Source organism: Ambystoma mexicanum, chromosome 10, assembly GCF_040938575.1.
Source record: "Ambystoma mexicanum isolate Mex_15411 chromosome 10, UKY_AmexF1_1, whole genome shotgun sequence".
NCBI lineage: Eukaryota > Metazoa > Chordata > Amphibia > Caudata > Ambystomatidae > Ambystoma > Ambystoma mexicanum.
Window position 1 is genome coordinate 1,597,386,341 of NC_090932.1, and position 21,367 is coordinate 1,597,407,707.

Here is a 21,367-nt window from a genome sequence, read left to right on the forward strand (position 1 = left end):
TGACTGAACTGTTAGTGCATTACCAATTCATGGCTATTCTGGTAAAGGGGCCACAAAATGAGACAATGTTGCCTTTTAATGCAGCTATTGCCAATCCTGTTCTGGCCTTTTTGCATAACCCTTGTTCCACTCCTGTTGTCAATAAAGAGCTTACAAAGAAATATAAGCTGGCATCGGGGGACCATATCCCTCTCAAGCCTCCCATCTCCGGAGAGCTTTGGTGCTCAGGCAGTCATGGTTAATTGAGGTTGTCCGCTTCTTCTTCGGCCCTTCCCCTGTATAGAGAGGGAAAGAAGATGGACACTTTCAATTAAAAGCTCTTTGCCTTAGAGAGCATGTTCTGTGGTCTATGATGTCTGAAAGCTTGCCGTACTTTCCAGAAGGTTCGGTATGGTTTCCTAGACATAGTGAATGATGACAAGAAGGCGAATCAGGTACTTCAGATTGGGCTGGATACAGACTACTGTTTCGGCTGCTCAATTGTATGTCCACAGTGATGTGAATGTCCAAATGACTCAGGCCTACAGGGTTTGCACATAAATCGTAGGCAAAGTTAGTGGATATGTCGTTTGACAGTGTTCATTTATACGGGATGAAATCCAGTGAGGAGTTAGAGGGACTGGAAGGCTACAGCCAAGTCGGTGGGTCTGGCAGTCCAGCAACCGGTTACCAACCCCTTCTTTTCTTATGTCTCTGGGGCAGCGATTTTGGCTATTAGATCTTTTCCACAGAGGAAGACTAAGCAAGCGCATGTCAAAACAGTGCAGAGACGATACTCTTCTTGCTACATGTAGGGGTGTGTTGAATGGCATTGTTGCTTTCGGCACAATCCTCATTGCTCCTGTTGCGGGTCGTAACTCCACCTTTGTAGAGAAATGGTGGGAGATCACATCCGATGCTTTCCCAAAGCAGGTACTACCTTCTCTTCCTGTGGAAACCACTGGACATGCCCACCTTAATTGCCTTTGGGAATCGGAACCCTTGCTGCCGGAGGAGCTGGTGGTTTGTCTGGCCTAGTGGGCAGTGAAGAAGTTTCCCATTTCAGAGGAGGGATCAGGGTGTTATTCCTGGTATTTTTGGTGATGAAAAAAGGAGTCCTGCATCCCATCCTGGAACTCGGAGGCTTGAACAAGTTTCTGGGTAAATACCAGGTCAGAATGGTGGCATTGAGAGAGATTCTCCAGGATCTGCAGAGCATGCACTGGTTTGTATTGCTGAACTTCAAGGATGCTTACTTCCATGTGTCGTTCCATCAGAAGCACTGGAAGTTCCTAAGATTCATGATAGGCAGTGGCCATTATCAGTTAAATATGTTTCCTTTCAGGCTAAACTTCGCTCCCACGGTTTTTGGCAAGTTGATGGTGATAGTTGCAGCACATCTCAAGAGGGACAGGACAAACTTCTTTCCTTACCTGGACATTTGACTCCTTCGGGCCGGTCACCAGAGCAGGTGTCGAGTCTTCTCGAGGACAATTGTCGGCTACTGCATGGCTTGGGCTTCTACCGGAATTTCTGTAAGTCGCAGATGACACTTTAGCAACCGCTCCCGTTCATCCTGGATACTTGTGTGGAGAAAGCTTTTCCCTCAAGGAAAGGTCGGTAGCATTTAAAATAGACAATGACTGGTGTACGTCCATACAGGATACAATGGTGAATAAGATCAAGAATATTCAGGAGGATATTGTGAACAAACGTATTGCTCTAGAGAGGACAAGGGCAAACAAAGATCTGTTTAGACCTGAAAGCACCATTCTTTCGTTTGAGTTTCGCATTGTTACGAAACCTGAACGTTCTGATTTGTTACAACAATTGAAACCTACCGATTGCAAGGGAGAAGTATGCCCTGCAATGTTTGTAAAGGCATGGGCTGCACAACTGATTCCATTAATCACTAAAGTCATTTATCCTTTAGTGAAAGCTTTGTTCCGCCATGCATTAAGCAGGCTTGGATTTCACCTTTACAAAAGAAACCATCTCTTGATCCTAATGTTCCTTCAAATTATAGGCCTATTACCAACACCCCATTCCTGCTCAAGATCTTGGATTGGGCCGCCTATATTCAAGTACATAGCTGGTGTTCAATATATACATAGCTGATCTCCAAATTATATTGGGGAGAGTGCATAATTGTCCCCCTCTCCCCATGATCTTGAGTGAAAAGGTACTCTGCATTTCATATGCTGATGACCTGGTACTATGTGACTAGACATTTTCAGGTATTAGAAGGTCTTTATCGGAATTGCAAAGGTACGCAAAGATAAATGGTTAAAAGATGAACTAAGAAAAACAAAATTGATGCACTTGTCATATAGAGAAATGACAATCCCTAAAGTCATGATTGAACGGAATCACATAGGAAAGGTAAGAAAGTTTAGGTATCTAGGAGTCAAGATCATGACGAATGGTGATTACTTGGATATTATCGCTGCAAAACGCAGAAAAGTAGTGGTACTAAGGAATTTAGTGTTTTTACAGAGGATGCTTTATACAAGGCATTTTTTACTGAATAATTACCTAATTTATTTTAATATATATATTTCTGAGGCTTGTGGAATCTGCTTAGATCACATGCTGTGCATAGGCCGACATCTAGTGGAAGCTGCAGAGTATTAGTTTGTTTTTTTAAACTCAAAAATGGGCTTCGACACAGGGCGTGCCAGTAATACTATCCCTAGTGTGACGTCCACTGTACCCATGATCCCTCACGCGTCTAGGACCCTCAGATTGTTTTTTTCCGCCATACTGGTCGGAAGCATTCTGCAGAGTTCCCTGGCCTTAGCCATACTTTTGCAAAAATATTGTTATATTTCTCCACCCCAACGTCGTGTCACTGAACTTCCACACGACGCCGGCCCGGAGAAAGAATCCACCGTCGAGAGCTGCACGACGGATTTGGGCCTCGGAAGGCCTCTGGCCTCGGCCCGGGCCTTGGAAGGCCTCTGGCCTCGGCCCTGCAAGTAGGGAGAGTGGGGGGTGGACATACTCTATACTCTTTGGTATATAGGTACATTCTCATATATTCCTACACTTATTAGCCTGCTGCCACAAGGTGCATATGGAGGGTACCCCTTTCCAATTTTGCCCCAAGTGCAACCGTAAGTACCCTTGGGTTGACAGATACGCCACGTGCAATCTCTGCTTGCCGAGGGACCAGCCCGAGGCGAACTGCAGAGCGTGTAGTAGGTTCAAACCGAAAACGCTAAAGGACCGTTCGATCAAGCGTTGGGCCCACCACGCCAGGCATCAAGAGGCCATGGCAGCGGAGGGCGCCTTCAGCGATGGCAGCGACGCCGTGCTTTCAGACGGCGAGGGCAACGTGGCGTCAAGAGACAGCCAAGTGCAAGTCCCCAACCTCGGCAGGTTGTCGGCAAGGTGGCTATGGGGAAAACCCCAGGCGACACAAGCGCTACCTACAGCACTTCCACAAAACACACAAAGTCCCACCGAGACTCGACGCGCACGTTGAGTACTCGGGAAGAGGCACATAGAGAACGGTCCGAATCAGTGTCCTCTGGGCGTTCTCGATCTAGATCGCCGCATGACTCCAGTCAACCATCCACTGTTGCCAAGAGTGCCTCGCTCCCCAAGGTAACGGAGGTTTGATCATCGGAAGACGAAACCGACCTCTATCCCCAGACCACACTCCAGGAGTCGGCGTCAGCAGGCCACGTAACGGCTGTTCCCGAGTCCCAACCTCCACGCTCGAGAGATAGGGACACTACCCCCGAACATCGGCACCAGGCGTCGAAAGGGTCTGAAGGAGTGAAAAAACAGGGTAAACACTCTTCCACCCACAGGGAAGGGTGAAAACAACAGAAGAAGCAGTCTCAGCCTCCTTCCACACCTCAAAGACATTTTACTCCACATAAACACACGGACAAGTATCAGTCTTCTGCTATCCCAAAGACCCCTGCTCAAACCAGTAGGTCTAGTCAAGATAAAACAGGGAAAGCCCTCCAAAAAAGAGTCATTCCCAGTTCAAGAGAATGGTCTAGTGATGACATAGACAGTCATGTCAAGGATGTCATCATTGGCAGATTTCTACGCCAAGAACCCTGAACACTTTCTCTCTTATACATCCGACGGGTCTGCACCCTCAGGCTCTAAGGATCCAATACCCCCAAGTAAGGAGTCCCGGGTTGAAGCACCAACACAGTCTTCAGACCCCTTCTCTATACAGCTCTATTCTCAATACCAGGGAGATCCATCCTTTTGTGAGGATCCAGATTTGGGCATGTTGGAAAAACAAACTGGGACGGGCTACTATGGGGATGATGAGGACCAAGAGGAGGAGGAGGAGGAGGAGGAGGAGGAGGACGACGACGACGACGACCTAGAAACCTACAGGATAGATTCCCTGGTAGATAAAGAACCCCCGGTTACTGACTCCCCTGTCGACAACCAGCCTCTCTTGAATGAAGTTCTGTCCAGAGCGGCAGAACACTTCCACATTGACACCCAAGGTGCTCAAGAAGAGAGGGACTTTGTCGAGGAGTTAGTGGGAGAAAGGAGACTTGTTGCCTAGGCCAGCCCTATCCTTAAGTCTATACAAAGAAGAATAGACCCTTCCCTTGTTAACCCCAATCTCACTAGGCCGGTAAACCCCAGAATTGAGAAGCTTTTCAGGGCAGCCCCATCAGACCCACTGTACATAAGGGGGCATCTGAAACCGGACTCCCTGGTAGTTACAAACACCCGTAAGAGGGCGGGAACACCCTTGTCATCGTCTGAAGCTCCTCCCGACAAGGAGAGCAAGAAGATTTATGGCTTGGGCAGGAAGGTAGCCTCCACTTCAGCTACCAGACAAGGATTGCCAACTCCACCACCCTGCTGGCGAGTTACAACTGCCACCAGTGGGAAGAAGTCGCGGCACTCATAGATTCCGCCCCAGAACCCTTAAAAAGCCAATTGGCACGAGTTTCGGCCGAAACCCAAGCATCATTAATAGATAAACCGGTGGAGCCGGATCTATTGCTTGGAAAGGTGGTCGAGGACGCGCTGAAAAATGGCAAGGACTAGTATGAGACACTCAAATCCCTAGGCCAACTAACCAATAAACCCCCAAACCAAAGAGGCAATGGCAATTTTCGTCGCCCACACGGACAAAATTCCCAGAGAGGATCAATCTTTTGCCAGGGGCAGGGTACACCATGGAACAATAACAACCAGCAGTCTACCCAGGGTTATGGCAGGGGTAATAAGAGAGGACATGGTAAAGGTAGAGGCAGCCCCAGTAGAGGCAGTGGAACGCCTCCACCGAATCAGTGACGCTCCGTTCAGGGTCCCTTCTCAGGCATCCCCAGTAGGGGGGACGCATTTCCAACTTCACCCAAGCTTGGGGAGGGATCACATCAGACAGATGGGTGCTGTCCACAGTGTCCGCAGGATACTGCATCAAACGATTAGAGCGTCCCCAAAACCACCCTCCAAGACAAAAAATACATTCTTTGGACCACCAGAAGATCCTCCTCGAGGAGATTGTCAATCTTCTAGCAAAGGACGCGATAGAACTCGTCCCAGGACACCAGGTAAACAAGGGTATCTATTCAACTTACTTCCTTGTGCCAAAAACAGATTTGACAATGCGCCCAGTATTGGACTTACGCCCTGCAAACAAGTATGCCAAGCCCCAAAAATTTCGCATGACTGCTCTCCAAAAGGGGGATTACATGGCAACATTGGACATGAAAGATGCCTATTTTCATATTTCCATGTTCCCAGCGCACAAAAGGTACTTGCGCTTCAAGGTGGACAGTCGGCACTACCAGTTCAAGGTACTGCCCTTCGGGATAGCTTCGGCTCCAAGGGTATGCACCAAGGTACTGGCGGTGGCGGCAGCACACCTACGCAGGGAGGCAATCCCGGTGAACCCTTATCTGGACGACTGGCTCATCACGGAGGAGACCCCAGTAATTTGCAGAACAAACATTCAAAGAACGATCGACCTCCTCTTTGAATTAGGTTTCTCAATAAAAGAGAAAAAGTCAAGTCTGGTGCCAAGCACCTCCAAACAGTTCCTAGGAGCTATCCTAGACACGCAAGAGGGGTTGACCTTTCCATCAGAGGAAAGAATTCGGAATATACTGCTGCAAATTCCACAATATCAGACCAGTCACCAGATAACGGTACGCAAAGCAATGCGTTTGCTGGGCAGGATGGCGTCATGTATTTACCTGGTCCACCACGCGTGCCTGTGCACGTGTCCCATGCAGGAGTTGTTGGCGATACAGTGGTCTCAGGCAAGTGGTCAGTGGGACGATCTAGTGGTCGTTTCTCCAACACTTGTACAAAGCCTTCACTGGTGGACAAGAGAAAATCTGTCCAAGAGGAAACCCTTTTACGATCCCGAGATACAGGCGGTAGTCACAACCGATGCATGCCCGACAAGGTGGGGAGCTCACCATCTCCACCACACAGCTCAGGGTCTCTGGTCTCACTCAGTGGCCAAGAATCATATCAACCTGCTAGAGCTTCTGGCAGTATTCAGAGCGCTTTAAACGTTCGAGCCCTACCTGTTGAATATATCAGTGCAGATCCGAACGGACAGCACTATAACCATGTTTTACCTGAACAAGCAAGGAGGGACTCGTTCGCCAAATCTGTCCAAGCTTGCCCAGAAGATTTTGATATGGGCACTCAGACGGAACATCTTCCTGTCATCTCAACCTGTTACAGGGGATCTCAATTCTCTGGCGGACGCTTTGAGCAGAGATCCCCTCCCAGAGGAACACGAATGGTGTCTACACAGAGAAATCGTAGAAGATATCTTCTCTCAGTGGGGCTTTCCCACTATAGACCTATTCGCCACAAGCAAAAACAGACAGTGCCCAGGATTTGCATCCAGGTTCCCCCAGCCAGACTCCCAGGTGAATGCCCTGTGGATGAACTGGTCAGGGATGTTTGCGTACGCTTTTCCACCAACACCTCTCATCAGGAAGGTGGTCAACAAGATGAAAAGAGAATCGATGACGCTTGTCCTAGTTGCTCCCATGTGGGCGAGACAACCGTGGTTCCCACACTTACGCAGACTAGCGGTGTGCGAACCCATCAAACTCCCGGGCTGGTACAACCTACTGTCCCAGCACCAAGGTCAAACAGTGCATCCTCAACCCAACTCAATGAACCTGGCAGCATGGCTCCTGAGGTCATAGAGTTCAGACATCTCAAATTACCACAGAGATGTATGGACATCCTGTGTATGCCTTATGGTCGACTCAGGACCACTTTCGATTTTGTGTTGCGACCCATGGTCGTTTACTGTCCACACTCAAATTGTACTGCGTCTACCCTATGTCACCAATGCCCCCTATTCGCCAGTCCTCTGCATGCCACCCCAGCCCTAGCATTCTACTCTACTTTACCATGGTCATGTTCCCCTTTTGTGTCCTGCAAAGTAACATACTTTGCACTGGCAACAGTTACACAGCCTTCAACAATGGTCTAGTCAGACCTGCCTGCCCAAGACATCACCCCATCACCTGCCCTACACCATTTCTGCCCACCACACCGGCATTCCTCCCGGTATCACACTACACCAACCCTACCTGTAGCTATGCTCATCCCTCTCATGTCCCAGCAATTATGCACTCAGCCGTCTCCAAGCGGAACACCACCGACAGGAGAGCACCCTACCCCACCCTTGACGACAGCACCCCCACAACTGCTAACCCAACCATCTCTCGAACCACTACCGATCGGAATATTAGACTTGGTACCAGAACCCACCATAGATCTAGTTAACTGCCCAGTTAAACCGCCCAATAAGACTAACATTCATTCGGTAATACCCATGAATCCTACCCCTCCTATTCCTAAAGGAGCTCTTCTAAATGTTAGATCATTAGTCGCCCATTCCATAGAAGTCGCAGACATTATTCTAACTAACAACTTGGACTTCCTTGCTGTAACCGAAACTTGGCTGCATGATGCTGCAGGACCATCTCTCACCCTAGCCATACCTGACAACTACACCATCCTCAGAGCAGATACACCTAACGCGCGAGGAGGTGGTGTAGCCATTATTTTTAAGTCCTCGCTTGATATTAGACTAGCCCTCTCTCCTCCACTTAAATCTTGTGAGCATCTCACAGTCAAATTACAAACTTCCCCCAATGGCACTATTACGCTGCATTTAATCTACAGACCCCTGGGCCCACCTGGCTCATTTGAAGAAGACATCACCTCACTAGTTGCAGAAAGCTCTAAACCATCAGCACAAATGATTATACTTGGAGAATTTAATCTTGGGTTTAATGACCCTTTCGACACACCAGCCATTGCCCTGGCCACAGCATTAGGGGAGCAGGGCCTAAAACAATTCTGTTCCAAACCCACACACTCGAAGGGTAGAATCCTTGACTGGATAACCGCCCTCAACTGCAACATTACCGTGAAAGATCCCACACAGCTCATTTGGACCGATCACCACCTCCTCCCATTTGACATTAATACCAGTAATCTAATGCACAAAAAACCCATTATTGCACCTGCCTGCTCAACTAGGAAAAAGAGTAACATCACAGCGGAAGCACTAATACCTTTGGTGATCCCGACTCTAAACGCACTTCCAGCTACAACTGACCTGAACCAATTGGTCAAAGTCTATAACGACTCCATGACCAAAGCCATTGACATCATTGCCCCACTGAAAATGCGCAAAGAGAAACCTAAAGCGCACCTGAATACATGGTACACCCCGGAGCTCAAAACTCTCCGTCAACAAAAAAGTAAACTTGAAGCACTATGGAAATTAGTGTCTTCAATAAACAACAAAACTAATCTCGCTAATATCTTCACTCTCTACAAAAAGGAGATTACACGCGCTAAGAAAGAATCTCTCAACACTAGGATCTCCCAGGCAAGCTCTAGCACAAAAGAGCTCTTTAACATCCTAAAAGAACTAGAAAACCCCACTCCTCCAACTGATTCTTGCACCAAGGATAAATTCTGGTGCACAGGGATCCAGAATGCTCCTGCTAACAAGATTTCAGGGCTCCAAACCAAAATTGACAACAAACGACAACAATTCACTCCTGGTTCTACCTCCAGTTCTACCCCTCTTCCCCCCACCGCTACCAGCTCAGGCTTTACCTTCAAAAAGGTATCCATACCGGAGGTACAGAAAATTATAGCGTCTCTGAAACCTCCGAATTGTAAGGGGGATAGTTGCCCCGCACAAATCATAAAAGATGCAGCCAGGGATCTCTCCCCCTTCATTACTAAATTAATAAACCTGTCTTTCTCCAACAACCTGGTCCCCAGTAATCTGAAACAATCCTGGGTCCTACCACTACTAAAAAAAAACACTCTCGACCCGGACATACCCACTAACTATAGACCCATTACTACCGTCCCATTCTTACTAAAGATTCTTGATAGAGTGGCCTATCTACAAATCCAGGATTACCTTGAGACTAACCATTTACTAGGAACTCGCCAATCTGGCTTTCGACCACAACATGGGACAGAAACGGCCCTTGTTGACCTCAAGTGCCAGATAGACGAACTCAAAGATAAAGGTAAGGCTGCCATTCTCCTTCTCCTCGACCTTTCCGCTGCCTTTGACCTGGTTGACCACAAAATCCTGTGCAACCACTTGTCATCGGCAGCACACTTCTCCCATTCTGCGGTCACATGGATTCAATCCTTCCTGGATAATAGGAACATGCGGGTCTTCTCACCCGTAGCAGCGGCTGACCCTATTCCCATTACTTGCGGTGTCCCACAAGGTTCCTGTGTCTCACCTACTTTGTATAATATATTTACAAAGCCCTTATTCGACAAACTGGACAATCTGGGTGTCACCTACACGAACTACGCAGATGACACCCAGATACTCCTCACCCTATCCGGTAATTACAACGCGGACGCCAAATGGATCAATGAAGTCTTCTCCATCATTCAGGCATGGATGGCCATACATGGCCTCTGCCTGAATGATGATAAGACCGAACTGCTTCTTGTCGGCTCACCTAATACCATCCGGAAACTCTGCCCCAGCTACACCAGCTTTACCATTGACGGCAACACCTTACCCATTGCCAAGAGTGTAAAAACCCTTGGTTTCTATTTAGACACAAATACCAACCTAGCCAAACAAATTAATATGACTGCCTCAGCCACTGCCTACACTGGTAAATTAATCAGGGCCTGCAGGCCATTGATCTCCCCCCAACAACTGCCTCACTTTAGCCAGAGCACTCATTCAATCTAAATTGGACTATTGTAACAGCCTCTATGTAGGCGCCAACAAAACAGTAATCAACAAACTGCAAGTCTTACAAAGCAACGCACTCCGTGCCGCCCTAAATATTCCCAGAAGAGAACATATCTCCGCTACAAGAATCGCCTGGAATTGGCTCTCCATCCAACAAAAACTCGACCTAAAAACCTTATGCCTTACATACAAAGCTCTTAACCATCTAGCCCCACCCTATCTCACTAACAAATTTACATTAAGACAGAACACTAGAACCACTAGATCCTCTAACACACTACAACTGACGGTGCCCATATACTCTCTCAAAAGAGCTGGTGGATCCAGCTTCCCAACTCTGACCTCACAACTTTGGAACACTGTTCCACTGGATATCAAATGCACACCTACCTTCCAACCCTTCAGAACTAAGGTCATCACTTGGTTACACAACAAATAACCAACCATGTATGTATGCTTTCCTAATGTACAAATGTTTCTTATTATGCACTAACTGTCTTTCTGTTTACTCTGCCTCATTACTACTGTACTATTGTTCCCTACTGCTGCCTGTAACTTGATGCTCTAAGCGCACATATACCCCTGGGTCAAGAGCGCTATACAAATGAATAAATGAACAAACAAACAAACAAACATCTTAAAAGAATCTAGGAAGCCAAACACGAGGCACTGCTACTTTGACAAATGGAAACGATTTGTTATCTGGTGCCAGAATAAGCAAATCAGCCCAGTTGATTGCACTCCTTCCACTATTGTCACATACATGCTCCACCTGCTGGATGCAGGACTGGTATTTAACTCACTGAAGGTACACCTGGCAGCGCTGTCAGCATACACCACCTCCCATAACAAAGTGTTGTGGTGGAAAATACCAGTGGTTAAAGCTCTCATGGAAGGCGTAAAGAGACTTCACCCTCCTATTTCAAACTCACCACCAGGATGGGACCTTAACATGGTGCTATCTAAACTCATGGGCCCCCCATTAAAACCTATGCATAAAAGCAGTCTCAAACACCTGACTTATAAAATGGCCTTCTTAGTAGCTATTACATCTATAAGAAGGGTCAGTGAAATTCAGGCTCTGTCAGTGCAGGATCCATTCTTTACAGTTCATAAAGATAAACTGGTTTTACGTACGTAAATTCCATGTGAACCAGTCCATCGAGCTTCCGGCTTTCTTCCAAGACCCACAAAGCTTGGCTGAGGTGAAACTACACACCCGAGATGTGCGTAGGGCAGTCCACTACTATGTAAACAAGACCAGACCGCTAAGGAAAACAGACCAGCTGTTTGTCTCCGTAGCTACAGGCAGAGAGGGAGATCGCGTCTCTAAAGGTGCCATCTCTAAGTGGATTGTTAACTGTATCCAGCTGTGTTACTCCCTTTCTGGAAAAACTCTGCCTTTCACGCCAAGAGCCCACTCTACAAGAGGCATTGGGGCCACTCTGGCTTTCATTGCAAATGTACCCCTTGACACCATTTGCAAAGCAGCTACTTGGAGCTCTATTCACACTTTTACTCAGCACTACTGCATTGACACCCATTCCAAGACAGATACTGAAGTGGGACAAGCGGTTCTAAGACATTTATTTGCTCATGACCCTTCTCACATCCCACCTCCTTCTAACACTGCTCGCTAATCTATGCACAGCATGTGATCTAAGCAGATTCCACAAGCCTCAGAAGGGATACATTACTCACCGTAATCGTATTTCTGATGCTTGTATCTGCTTAGATTCACATGCGACCCACCCTTCCTCCCCTCTGAGAGAAGGCGCATGGATGCTTGTAGTCTTATCTTTCTATCTATCTGCTTGGATTATCTGTACTCGCGCTACTTCTCATGCTACCTCATGTCAGAAAAAATACAATCTGATGGTCCTAGACGCGTGAGGGATCTTGGGTACAGTGGACGTCACACTAGGGATAGTATTACTGGCACACCCTATGACGACGCCCATTTTCGAGTTTCGAAAAACAAACTGTGATACTCCGCAGCTCCCACTAGATGTCGGCCTATGTACAGCATGTGAATCTAAGCAGATACAAGCATCAGAAGTACGATTACGGTGAGTAATGTATCCCATATGGGTGGGTAAGGGGTTAAAACAAGTAGGGAGGTGGTTGGGGGTTAAAAACATGGGGAAACGGATGGCTTGGGGGGCGTTTGAGCCCTCCCCTAAATAAAATAAAATAAAAGCATTCAGGATTTTTTCAGTAAAAATGTTCGGTAAAAAAATGTCTCAAATAAAGAATCTTTGGTAAATCACATAGAACCGGTACTAACAGCAATGATAGTAAAATGTACCAGAGAATTGTCAGGCTATGGCCTAGAGGGTGTTCTGCTGTTATATAAAATGGTTTTTGTGCTACTATGCTGTACGGACTAGAGGCCCTGTGCATGCAAGACCTCACATGGTTGAAGGTTATTGACGAGAAGTGTTGAAGGCATATACTGGGTTTGGGGCTGAGTACTCCAATCAGACTGTCCTGAAAAGGAGGTGTCTTCTATATATAAAATCTAGGACTGGATCCACCTGTCAGTTGCTGAAATTGTTAGGAGAAGACACAAGGCCGGGTGGTAAATATGAGCAAATGATTAACACAATATTCGGGGACATCGTATGGAGGCCTGATTGGGAATCTGATTATTATACATTACAAACAAAACTAGTGCTAAAACAGGAAAGAAGGGATTGGGCACAAAATGATATACATTTGGAAAAGTTGAAATGTCACTCTGAAATTAAAAATATAATTCATAGCTATCAGGCCCCACAAGGTCACCTAATGCTGTGTTCTTCACTAGCGTTACGCAGGTTTATTTATTTATTTAAACATTTTTGACAACGTCCAGACCCGTGCTAATCACAGCTTTAGTACAAAATTGTGGTACAGGATTGTCTTATTGTTAAGATTAAACAAGCTCCCGGTGCTGTGAAACGCAAGAATTATACACGCAATGGACAAAGAAGACAGGATATGTCATATGTGTGGTATTAGAGGTAGAGAAGAAACAGCTCGCCATGTACTCACAGAATGTTGGAAGAATGGCTCACTGTACATGACTATGTTGGGGTCTTTTGTGAGGAATTATGACGGTACCATGAACAACGCATTCTGGGTCTACTGTCTGAATACCGGTAACACATCCTTGCACATAGCACTTTATCATGTGTGGTTAAAGGTGGAAGCTTTATTAACTGGATAAAGTAATTGGAAGCATTTATTGGCAGTTTACTCAGGAAAGTAATTAATTGTATTAATGTGTGCCTTTTTTATTGTGTTTTAATTTATATATTATATGCTTTATATGTTTAATATGCATCTTTAAATGAACGATTCTGTACAATTTTAAGATCCCCATGACATGATAATGTACTAATATGATAATAATGTGTCATTTTGTAAAAACTGTAAATAAGTCTTACATTAATATGTGAAAAGTTAGTAAGAACTAAAACACATTTAAATAAAATAAAATATATTCAAGTACAGGATTTTCTATCTAAAAACAACATCTTAGGTTAGCAGCAGTCAGAGTTTTGCAGCGTGCATGGCACAGAATCAGCCCTTCTTGATTTGAAGGCAACAACATCTTAGGTTAGCAGCAGTCAGAGTTTTGCAGCGTGCATGGCACAGAATCAGCCCTTCTTGATTTGAAGGCAAACGTTCTCCAGGTCTTTGAGAAAGGTGGTACAGCTCTCCTTATGCTCATGGATGTGTCTGCAGCTTTTGACTTAGTTGATCATGCTTTGCTGCTTTCGACGCTATTACATTCTGCCTCTTTTTTTCGCCGGCAGCAGCAAACTGGGTCAGATCCTTCTTGTCAGACCGTTCAGCTAGAGTATTTCATGGCAACGCCAATGCTGATGATTTTGTGGTGACATACAGAGCCCCTCAGGGGTCTTGCTTGTCTCCCACATTATATAACATCTTTACCAAGCCCTTATTTGAACTGCTTGACCCCAGTAAATTAATATACACAAATTATGCTGAGGATACCCAGTTCCTTATACCTATCTCAGGTGATCATTCTAGAGATAACAGAAATCATCAACTCAGTTTACTCGCTTCTAGAGACCTGGATGACGGATAATGGCTTAGCACTTAATGACACAAAAACCAAGCTGATAACTGGCTCGGCAGCCCAGTTGAGAAAGTTAAGTCCTGAGTTCTGTGAATTTCCAATCGTGGGCTGTTACATTTCTACACTTCCCAAAGTGAAGAGTTTGAGTATAATCTTGCACCAAGAACTCAAAATGAAGGCGCACGTGAATAGCCTCGTTTCATCTTCCTCCTATTATCTTAAACTATTAGCTCAGTAAAGACCTTTTTTGAATCACAGTAACTGTGCCACCATTGACAGTGCTATAATTGGTGCCAAACTGGCCTGTTGTTTAAAGTCTATTGAAAGGTATCGGCAAAGGATAAATCATCCGATTACAGATGGTGCAAAATAATGCGGTGCAGGCTTGTGGAGGGCCTACGCAGGAGGGGCCATATCTCTGAGGCACTGCATTGGCTACCTGTTGCCTGTAGAATCACCATTCGCTTGCTTTGCATCACTGACAGGTGCTTATATAGTATTAGTCCTGTGTATTTGTTTAGCAGACTTTCCTGGCAGCCTGCACTAATGGTCTTGAGAGCCAATACCGCCTTCTTTCTGCATGTAGCCAGGGCAAAGCTGAGCATGTGTCTCTGGGTTATTTCCCCTATGCTGCACCAAAATGCTGGAATGCCCTCCCACCCGATCTGAGGGCCTGTTGTTCTTTTGCCAGCTTTAAATGTGGTCTGAAGACAGGTCTGTTCTATTGACATACTCTGCTCAGCCTGTCCTCTCTCTGATGACTAGACGGTTTCTGTTTTTTGTTGTTTGTTCCGTCAGTGCTCCCATGCCTGCGGGCCTCATCCTCAGTGCTATATAATGAATAAATAAATAAATAAATAAATAAATACAATTCGTTAAATGGTCATCGTCTGCTCGAGCTCACAAATTCTGCCAGCCTCAGCCTTTCTCCTCCTTTTGAGCCTCATAGCACTGTGCAGACTTCTGGTGTTTGAGGCCCGATTGAGAATGCATTCTCTTTAGTGTCTGCTTCACAGTGAATCGTCAGTTTGTTTGCAAGATGTCTGGGCCCCTCTAAGTTTCAGAGAGAGTCTTTGATGCTGGGCTTCAATGATGCTTGTGGAGTCCACCATGATTATTTACAGACTCCACTCTGTTGTGCTGGGGCGCTCACTTCGGAGACTTGCAGGTGAGCAGGATCTGGTCTCAGACAGAGTGCTCTTGGCACTTCAATTCTTTGAACTATGATCCATCAGACTGGCACTGATTACCTTCCTGCCTTCTATCTGGGTGAAGAATTTCCCAATACTGACAGAGAGTACACTAACCATGCACTACCTCCTACAAAAGTGGGGCCGTGCAGTTGCTGCCTCTGTGCAAGGAAGCCATGCGCCTTTGCTTCTGGGTTCTGGAGAATGGTTTCTCTGTTTCACACCTCATCTGGGGTTGAAGATGCCCAAGGCAGACAGGGTTTGGTCTCCCATGAGTGGAAGTTTTGCCCAGAGGTAGGTCCTTTCAGAGATTCTGTACTTTGAGGAATGTCTCCTGTTGATTTTATTTCAGCATAGACCAACAGGAAGTGCAAGCCCAGATGTGGGTCCTGAGCCTGCTGGGACTAGAGACCCAAGCTTCTCCTCACTGACGCCCAATGAGGCCAGAACATGTCTGGGGATGCTTGTGGTTCGTGCAGAAGGGATCTGCCCTATCAGTTTGGGCTGGGCTGCCCCTTTTGGAGTGGGACCAAGCCTGATTTGAATATGGTCTTCTCCTTTCTGTAATGGCTTGGCAGGCTGAGGAACGGTGGTCTGGAGGGTTCTCCACAGCAGTGCCAGAGGTTAGGATTAATTCCAAACCTTCCAGCCATCCCCTCTTTTGTTTTGCACTCTTGCGTCAGACCTTCAGTTTTTACTGAAGGTCATTTCAGATTTCCATGCTAACCAGAAGATATAGTAGCCATTTTTGTCCCTCCACCTCACTCTTCTAAAGAGGAAGATCAGTTTCACAGGTTGGAACCGCAGAGGGCTTTGAGTTTCCACATTGCTAGGACTGCTTTATTACATATGGATGATCAGCTTTTCGTGTTCTTTTCGCAGGCCTGGATGGGTCGAGTAGTTGCAAAAGGAATTCTTTCATGTTGGATAGTTATTTGCATGAATTTATTTATTGTGCATTTGAAAGGCGCTTATACGTCAAGTAAATTGTGTTTCAATGCTATGTGTTTGGAATGCTATGAGAAACCAGGCACTGGGGTACCCTTTGGTCTTAGGGCACGCCACACCAGGTAGCAGATATGAACCTTGCACAGATGGTTGTCGATGGTGGAAACTTTTCGACAGCCCGAAAGGGTCGAGCAGTTGCAAAATAAATCTTTCATGTTGGATAGTTATTTGCATTCTGGAATGCCTTGAGAAAGCAGGCAATGGTGTATCCTTCTGTCGTGTGTCCTGTCTTAGGGCTTATCCAGGGAGTAGCTGCTATATGAGCCTTGCAGAGATGGGTACCGATGGTGGAAATTTGGCAGACAACAACTTGGCCCTCTGCATATATTTTCGAATCACTCCTACATGCAGCAGTTGGCTGGTCAAGATGCTCACTTTGATATAGCGGTTCTACTTAGGATTCCTCGATTTCAGCCCTCATCCGCTTTGTCTACACTGATTTTGGAGTCGATCTAGATGAGGAATCTATGGGAGGTGGCAGTTCTTTAGAAGGAACAATTACTTACCAGTAGTGTTATTTTCCTAGATGAATCTCCCACAGATTCTCCATCACCCTCCAAGCCTGCCCCTATTCTCAAAGTAAAAAATGGGGACCACTCAGAATGAAAGAGAAGGTTGGAGAGATGCAGTGCTCTAGATGCCTGGTTTTATGGGATGGCACTAGAATTGATTCTGGATTTAAGTTTTTCCACTGCATGTTGCAGCTTTTCATTTCTCTGTACAAGGCTTCCGGTAGCTGCTAAGCATGCAGGGACTGAGGTAATGGGGTGTAGTGTGCTCCATTTATACAGAGACAATGCCAAATATGCAGTTGAGGAAGCTAAACATCAGATATGGTGGTCGTTGCGCTACACTACACCACAGGGTGAAAGTTTCTGAGAACAGTTGGTGCTGGTGGATATAGGAATAGGTGGGTGCAGGCTCCACATAAAGAACATTACTGTTAAGTAATGTTTCCTTTTCTGTTACTTTAACTTGAGAAAATATGTGCACAGTTGGTCACTTTTAGGTTTGGGCACATTTAACCCACTGGGGAATGTACAAGGTGTTCTTTTGCTGTTTCGAATTATCACTTTTTCACACACCATGCTAACCAGGTCTCCCTTGAATATTTCCCTACAGACCGTATATGGATGCCGTTGTGTCCCTGGTGACCCTTATGTTGGACACAGGGCTGCCCTGTTTCCGTGGGCAGACAATCAAACTGCTCAAGTAAGTCCTTTCACAAAATGTTTGATATATTTACTGGGTGTATTTCTTCACTTTTTACACTGGCAATGAAATAGCTTGAGGGGCCATGTGGATAAATGGCACAGAGAACAATGAATTGAGACTTGAAATGTATGGGCCTGATCTCTGCAACCATGTGCAAGGTTTTAAACTCTGGTGAGATTTTATCAGTGGGAACCTCTGATAAATGCTCTTGCCAAAGACCAGTCATCTAGATGTTATAATGTTTACCACTTGAATCGTATTTATCAAGGGCACATAGGACAAAATCATTTTCAAGGTATGTATGTTGAACAAGACATGCAGTTGCTACAAGGTTTGTTCATGGTATAGACTGGCTACTGTTGACAAGAAAGTTCAAATTATTTTCTAGAAGCTGTAGGACTGAGAAAAGATCCTAGGACCTGCAGCCGATCTGTAGTGACACGTATATATGTGAGGATGATTCTTGAAAATGCTCATTCTAGTTTTGTATGCATGGATGTAACAGTAGAGGAACAGTATCTCCATCTTTATTAAGTGGAATTGGAATCTCTAGAAAAGCTTAATCCAAACCACCCAACAGCAGCACCTAAGGGGTGAAGAAATTGATGTATTCATATTGACCACACACAAGAACTTTGCGCAACTGTCAATGAGGTTTCTGATATATATTAACAGCGATGTTCCTCTCCTTGAAGAAAGAGGCATGGAGGGACATGTCCCTTAATGTCAGTGCTCTGAAAACACGTGTAACATCATTATTGAAAATGTTGTGTGCCGCTGCAAGTTCGAATAATAGAAGCAATTTGTTTGTCATCCCGGATTGATGACACCATGGATTCTATGCTCTCAAATCTTAGTAGTAGTTATCAACTTTCCACCAATTTTTAAATATTGTGACCGCTTGCTCCACCACATTAGATAGAGAAAAGAGATTGTCTATTGGGCTGTAACTAGCAGGGTTTAAAGAACACATTACAGCACTATGGTTTATTTAAAAAAATATATGATCTTAAACAAGACCCATGACCAGCACTTTAAAATATTGCTTATTGTCATAACGGGAGTATCAAGGTATTAGTCTGTGCTTTGATGTTGTGTTCTGAGTCAGAACATGTGTTTGTGCCTGAATGTTCTCCAGCATGGGGTTTGCCATGGATTCACATGCTCATGAATATTCCCCGTCAGGGTGTGAATCCTCTGGGAAAATAAAACAGTGTCACTTTCTCTTGAAAACTGTATTGCCCTCGCCAATGACAGTCCTCTCCCGAAGCCCCACCCCTGGTGGCCATCTTCAATTTTTACTGCACGCTTCAGTGTTGGGAGCTCTCTTAGTGCTCTCTGAGCTATTTTTTCATATGAAGTTTTTGGCAAATGTTAGTCCATTTTTTGGACCAATTTTTGTTTAATCGTTCGGCCGGAGGTCTACTACCGCCAATTGGGGATCCGCTGTCGGTGCAGATCACACTACATCACAAATCTTTCACTGAGTTTAAACAAGGAATGGCTTGGACCTAATTCGTGCCTTTTCACCATGACTGAGGAGAAGAGTGGATTGAGGAATGTGTACGTCGAAGATTGACACCATAAATGCCTGTATTGCCTGCATTAGGACCATGATGAGGAGGGTTGCGAAATCTGTTGTGGATGTTCAAAAAAGACAAAGAAGGATCAATACAGCAGGCTGGCAGCATGGCTCAAATCTGGACCAGGCCTCTGACTCTGCTTCCGGGCATGGTCATGCTCCCCCAGGATCGGCCGGTCTGAAGAACGAACTCCCTCAGAAAAGTTGTTGAAATCCTTTGAGGAGGAGGCCAGGGACCTGTGTCTGTAGGTGGGTCACCAGGAGGCGAGTCAGGTCCTCCACCTCACCAGAAGAGGCGCACCCATCTGAATCCTCCGCCTCTCATTCCTTCCTCGCCTCAGCCCAGGGACATGTCTTTGGACATTCTTACCACCCTGCACATGCTTGTTTCAGAAATTCAACAGACACCGGGCCCTGCTCTGTCTGGGAGTCCCCCAAGACCGCTTCCCAGGAGGCGTCACTGGCGTAAGCTCAGGTCAAAGTACCATGCTGGTCCAAGGCGTCAACCGACACCACTGCCTTTGCTTCGGGACTTGACTCCGACTTGGGATCCTGCCACGGACACGGGTATGGATACAGCGGCTATGGCAACAGACACCGACAAAGCTGATGCCTTTGTACCAGCTGGCAGGAAACCAGTGGGTGCCGATGAAACCGCAAAGGGCCTCTCCGCCGGATGAGGTTGGCTCCTTCCATGCAATGATGTCCATGGCCTCAGAGCTTTTCCAACTTGTAACTGAGGAGACGAAAAAGGAAGGGTTCCTTTACCAACGTCCTGAGTCCGGGCGAAAGACCATCATGCCCGTTCCCTTGCTGGTGTCAGGTGAGGACAAAGGCAGTGAATATGGCAAGGGAAATGTGCACAAAATCACACACTGAATAGCTTTGAGTCAAACAATATGCACACAGGAACCATGACTCATGTATACTAAAACCCAGGAGTGCAAATAGAGTGTGACAACAATACAAATATATAAAAAAGGGATGTGGGATAAGCACTTAGAAGCTCCTTATGACTGCAAGGAAAGTCGGCAAGTTCCTTACCCACAATTGCTGTTACAGGTACTGACAGCGCTAAGCCCACATAGAGGGCAAGCAATGACAGGATCTGGGAGCTAACACTCTTGATGGTATTGAATAAGGGAACTGAACTTAAAAACAGTACTCACGAGGACGAGAAATACCACTTGAATGCCAGCAAGCCCACGAACCCTGTTGATCAAACAGGGACCCAGAAAGGCTAGAACAGCAATGGGAGGATAACTAAATACATAAGACTCAAGACAAGGGGCAGGTAGGAATAGTGATTACAGAATAGTGAGGAAAACATAGGCATTCACACAGGAGCTAGCTACAACAGCACACCACACCTAATAATCAATGGTAATTAAATGCAGAAGTGCAAGGGAAAACATGGAATGGATTCCTAGAGAAAGTAAATGAACAGGTGCAGGGAAAACGAAATTACAAAGGCAAACTTCCCCCACCCATCCAAGGAAAAAGGCAGGAAGCTAAATCTAAAGAGGAAAGACTAAAGCATCAAGGTTTACAGCAGCAAAGGACAAAGTCAAAGAAATATAGAACACAGACAAACTGGGCTGCATCAAAGGGGAAAGCACTGAGAAATGCTGCCTGCAAACGGAGAAAGACAGAAAGGGAATCTAGGAAGCAGAAATCAATTAAGCACATAAATTTGAAATCTAGGGATAAGGAACAAGAAATAGAAACTTGGAACTAGGGACAAAGCTAAGAACCAGGACTAAGAGACCAGTCACAAACAGGAACACTGCATCAATGACCAGCGCTGGACTGAAGCAAACTGAGTCTTTTAAAGCTGCTTAACAAGCACACGCCTCAGGTGTGCTGCTTGATGCACCTGCAGCCACAGGTGTTGCCTATCCTCTACCCAACCTTGTCCTGCAAGGGTGGAGATGAAGCAGTGGGCCAGGTATTCTGGGAAGCATAGTCATTTGATTAAAGAAGCATGCTGGCTGCCAAAAACATGGAATGGATCCGGAAGGAAAGTAGCTTAGAAAATAAGGTTTTAGTGCTCCCAATTCATCACA

General features: G+C 45.9%; 1 protein-coding gene across 2 annotated transcripts in view; it reads left to right on the plus strand.

Moving 5' to 3' along the window:
• The window catches only part of PI4KA (phosphatidylinositol 4-kinase alpha), a 2,470,135-nt gene that overhangs the window by 2,358,455 nt on the left and 90,313 nt on the right, over positions 1 to 21,367 (plus strand). For both annotated transcript variants that reach the window (XM_069619956.1, XM_069619957.1), the window contains one exon: positions 17,627 to 17,716. In XM_069619956.1, coding sequence (XP_069476057.1) covers positions 17,627 to 17,716 — 90 coding nt within the window. The remainder of the gene's footprint in view (positions 1 to 17,626; positions 17,717 to 21,367) is intronic.